Source organism: Oryzias melastigma, unplaced genomic scaffold (assembly GCF_002922805.2).
Source record: "Oryzias melastigma strain HK-1 unplaced genomic scaffold, ASM292280v2 sc02108, whole genome shotgun sequence".
Taxonomy (NCBI): Eukaryota; Metazoa; Chordata; class Actinopteri; order Beloniformes; family Adrianichthyidae; genus Oryzias; species Oryzias melastigma.
In genome coordinates, this window is record NW_023418686.1 from 1 (window position 1) to 4,087 (window position 4,087).

The 4,087-nt window shown below is 39.3% G+C and overlaps 1 protein-coding gene across 1 annotated transcript; it reads right to left on the reverse strand.

Annotated features, from left to right (window-relative positions):
* Positions 1-25: 25 nt before the first annotated feature.
* On the reverse strand, positions 26-3,831 carry LOC112138471 (dedicator of cytokinesis protein 9). The gene is made up of 5 exons (XM_024261028.2): positions 3,634-3,831; positions 3,447-3,560; positions 2,647-2,862; positions 2,506-2,563; positions 26-304 (listed from the first exon to the last, which is right to left on the reverse strand). Exons 1-5 carry the CDS (start codon positions 3,781-3,783, stop codon positions 150-152), a joined length of 693 nt encoding a protein of 230 aa, XP_024116796.2. The 5' UTR covers positions 3,784-3,831; the 3' UTR covers positions 26-149.
* Positions 3,832-4,087: the final 256 nt, after the last annotated feature.

A 4,087-nucleotide genomic window follows, 5' to 3' on the forward strand; every position in this document is an offset into this window, starting at 1 on the left:
CCTAAAGACACAAGGAGGCACTTTCATCTTTGAGTATTAGAAACTTCCAAATCTGGGTTTTTAGGAGATGACACAGAAAGTTTATGGTGACCAATTTGAGAAAAGTGTCAACTTATTTGAATAAAACTCATAAAAAAAATGGTAGAACTTCAGGCATTTGTGCATAATTGTAGAAAAAAAATGGAACTTGGCGAGACCTCGTTGAAGTGAACGTCCTGCATCCCCACGTCCTCCATCATGGCCGCCTCTTCGTCAATGTTGGGAGTGATGACCCGGAAAGCGGAGCAGCCCTGCCTGAACATCCCTAACAAGGACACAAACACCTTCTCTTTATCTTGATGATACAAGAATGTGGCTCAGAGCAGACTCACTAAAACAAGCTCCGCCCCTAAACCCACCCCCAAGTTTTTATTGGAATCTCCCTGATTTTTTCTTAGCAAAATATTGAAGTTCTTCTCTTCCGTACAACCGAGCAGAGTCTCCAACACAGCTGGCTTTGTTTGTCAGAAGTCACTTTCCCTTTTTTGAACAAAACATCTGGATTTAAATGAACACTGGGCCGTTATTCTCTGACATCACCCATTAGATCCCGAACAGCCCAATCAGAACCTGGAGAAGGTAAGGCCTTACTAAATCCAATTAACTGCACAACTCTACAACATTTCAAAAAATGAATGACTGGACGGGACAAATTGTGCATAAATTGTCTGGAGCACCCGATTGGACGAGGACCTTTAGCTTAGCATTCAAACACATCATACAAATAAATAAATGTATAAATCTTATTTCCAGTCTGAGTTCGTTTGTAAAGTTAATTTGTTGTTTTTCATTTTTACTTTTTCGTTACATTCTTTAACAAAGTAACAAAAATTGGGGGCTCGTCCGGGATACTCCTCTAGATCCCCAAGACATAAAAAGGGGCATAGCAACTGAAAAACTGGAAATCAAACAATGTGATTGAATAAAATTGACCCCTACAACAGAAATAACAACAATAAATATAAGTTTGAGAAACCAGGGAGTAAACAAGCTGTGAGAATGTGAACCGTTTAACATAAGTCAGTAAATAAATAGCTGAAACCAGCCCCTAGTGGTCATTTGAGGAATTCCAACATTTGGTATTTGGGGTTTTATTTAAATCAAAATGTGAGGATTTGGAAAAACTTCAAATTCACAACTCTCAACAGGAAGCTTCTAGAAACTGTAGTCTAGAACTTGTCCTTTGGACTTCAGGGTCCATAGAGTTCTGACTCTATATACCAATGTTTGATACAGCTCAGTTTGATTTGAAACAAGCCGAGACCACCTTAAAAGACGGCTCCAAGAGCGGTTCCTGGTCCTGGACCACATGTTTTGTATCACTACGCAGGCTTTTTTAAAACGTTTTTCTTCTTAATTTGGACAAAAACAAGCAGTAAGAGGTGAACTTTCTCTCTTAACTGCTGCTTTATTTAACATATCGTGACGATCAGCTTATATATTGCTTTCCTTTGCTGAGGCAGTTGAGATCAGTGTCGCCAAACATGCATAAAATAGTCATTTTTTTGTGAAAAAACAATCTAAATGAAATACATTTTAAATATAAAAACCTTTTGTAAGTGACCATTGTATATAAGCAGGATAATGCGCTGTGAAGAGTGCATTATCAGACATTAATGCGCGTCCATGGGACGCATTAATTTCTGATAATGAGCACGTCGTCTGGGATTATCCCTTACATTATCTTTACTTTATGAAACACTCCCAACACGCACAACGATAGTACGTTTCATTTTCACGACATCCCTTACGGCAGCCACAGGAGCACTCAAAGGAACTGCAAGGCGCACCTGTGCTCCTTTTAAAGCGCAGTCGCTCCTCTCTAAAGACCCAAAAGCCTACATCATCTGACACTAAGGCTTAAATTGTCAATATGTAGCATCAATCTAAGAAAAATTCATGGCTTTGTTTCCTTAAATCAGTGTAGATTTTGATTAGATTTGTATGTCTATGTTACAAAATATAACCTTTAGCGTATCTATAAAGGTGTAAACATACAGAACTTCTTTGTTAAACAAAATAAAGTATATCTACAGGAACTCCTGACCATAAAACGCTCACACATATGTTTGGAAATATCCAAATGACGAGTATTTATCTTCAAAATGCAGCGTCGGCGAGTTTTTTCACACAAGAAGAACCTTGAACTGTCCCGAGCGTGTCAGATAAAGATGTGTGACGTTTAACTTTTTAGATTACTTTATGTTTTGTTGGTGATTTTTTTTCTGTTTACATGTTAAACCTAAAAGTTTTAGTCTAAGTCAAACACTTAAACTAGACCAAACAAACAGGAAGAAACGTTTTATTTGTCCCCACTGCAAAACAATTTCATTAATCATTCTAGGTAATGGCTGTTCCTGTGAAAAATATTTACCAGTGAATCATTTTACAGCCCCCCCGTAAATGAAGCTCATAAAATCATCAGGCTGTAGCTTTAACGGTTAGATAACAATTAGCTATACTCACCTTTTCTCCACAGGTACTCAGCCACCAGAGCTGCAACATGAACGTAACACATGGCCGCCTGCAGGTGGAGAAGATGATCGCAGGTGAGGGGCGGGTTGAACTTTAGAGGGGCTTTTATTCAAGTTTGGTGAATAGAAGTACCTCTGACAGGTCGCTGTTCTTGTTGTGGATGCGGGACATGCTGTCCAGCCAGGTCTTACGCAGCTCCGGGGTGCTGGTGTAGGACTTGGCCAAGCTGTACTGGAGGTCCACCAGCATCTCCGGGTCGTTCTCGTGGTCCTTCATCTGCTCGGTGGCCATCAGCACCGTCCTGATGCGCTTGGTCAAGTCCTTCACGTCGGACGGGAACGCTGTGTGCTGCAAAGACGAACAGAAAACTAGCAAAACGGTGGATTACATTGGAGACCAAAAGATTACGGTGTATCATGACCCATCGGTTTATTATGGCCGAATTCTCCCCCTAATCACTACTAATTCCAAATTGATGCACTGGAAATTTCCCTGAACTTTGAAAACTTTATCTTATTTTATTAAATAGTTCTAGAAATGAGGATAAATGGGCTTTTTTAGAGTTTAAAATATGACATTTTGGAAGAAAAAGTGTAAGCATGAATGTATAAATGTACCAAAAGTAAAGATATTAAAAAAATATATTAAATATTAAAAAAAATTAACAGTACAAGCCTTTGTTTTGGACATATTTCTATTTATTAGAAGAATTTACCTTAATAATAGTAATTTATAGTCAATTTCAAGGCTACATTTAGTCTTTAAATATCACAACTTATTTTAATAAATCTTACAAAGATTAATTTTACTGGCAGATTTTTTTCATTTATAAAAAGAAATGGAAAATAAATAGAAGCTTCTCTCTGACCTCCTATAAAGCTCTGATTTAAGGAATTGCGCTTATTACTAGGCCTGAACGTCGCCACACTCACCTTTATGTTCTTGTCGCTGTTGGCACAGTTGTTGACGATGGAGAGAGACTGCTGGAAGCGCGTACTCCCGATTCCAATGACGTCCGCGATCAGCTGACTGACGGCGATCACCACCTGAGGTAGAGTTTTGTTAAACAGATTTAAGTCAAAAGCGGCAGCATTGACGGACTTGGGTAGATGCGAGTACCTGCAGGTGAGTCCGCACGAAGGACTTGCGGCCGGTGTAGTCAAAATTGCTCTTCATGAGGAAGTAGAGGAGGTGGGCGGCGTCGCTGCGGATGGAGCTCAGCTTGGAGTTGCAGCATTTGAGGATTTCGTAGCAGAGGCAAGCGCACATGTCGGCGCGGCCGTCAAAGAATGTACACGGGAACTGGAGGACAAAAGAACGCACATTTGGGGGTCACTCTACGAACTTTCTGACCTTTTTTATAGAAAAATGTTGACTTTGTTCAAAAATCTCAAAGAGTATCGTATTTTATAAGTCGCAGTTTATTGCATAGATAAGACAGAGGTGTGACTTATATAAGACGTTATAGAAATATATTATAGGCTCATATATTCTTTCATTTCTGAATTATAAAAAGTTGCCCCCAAAAGTGAACCGAGGTGAAAAATATGGAAATTTGATGCATGTCAAAAAG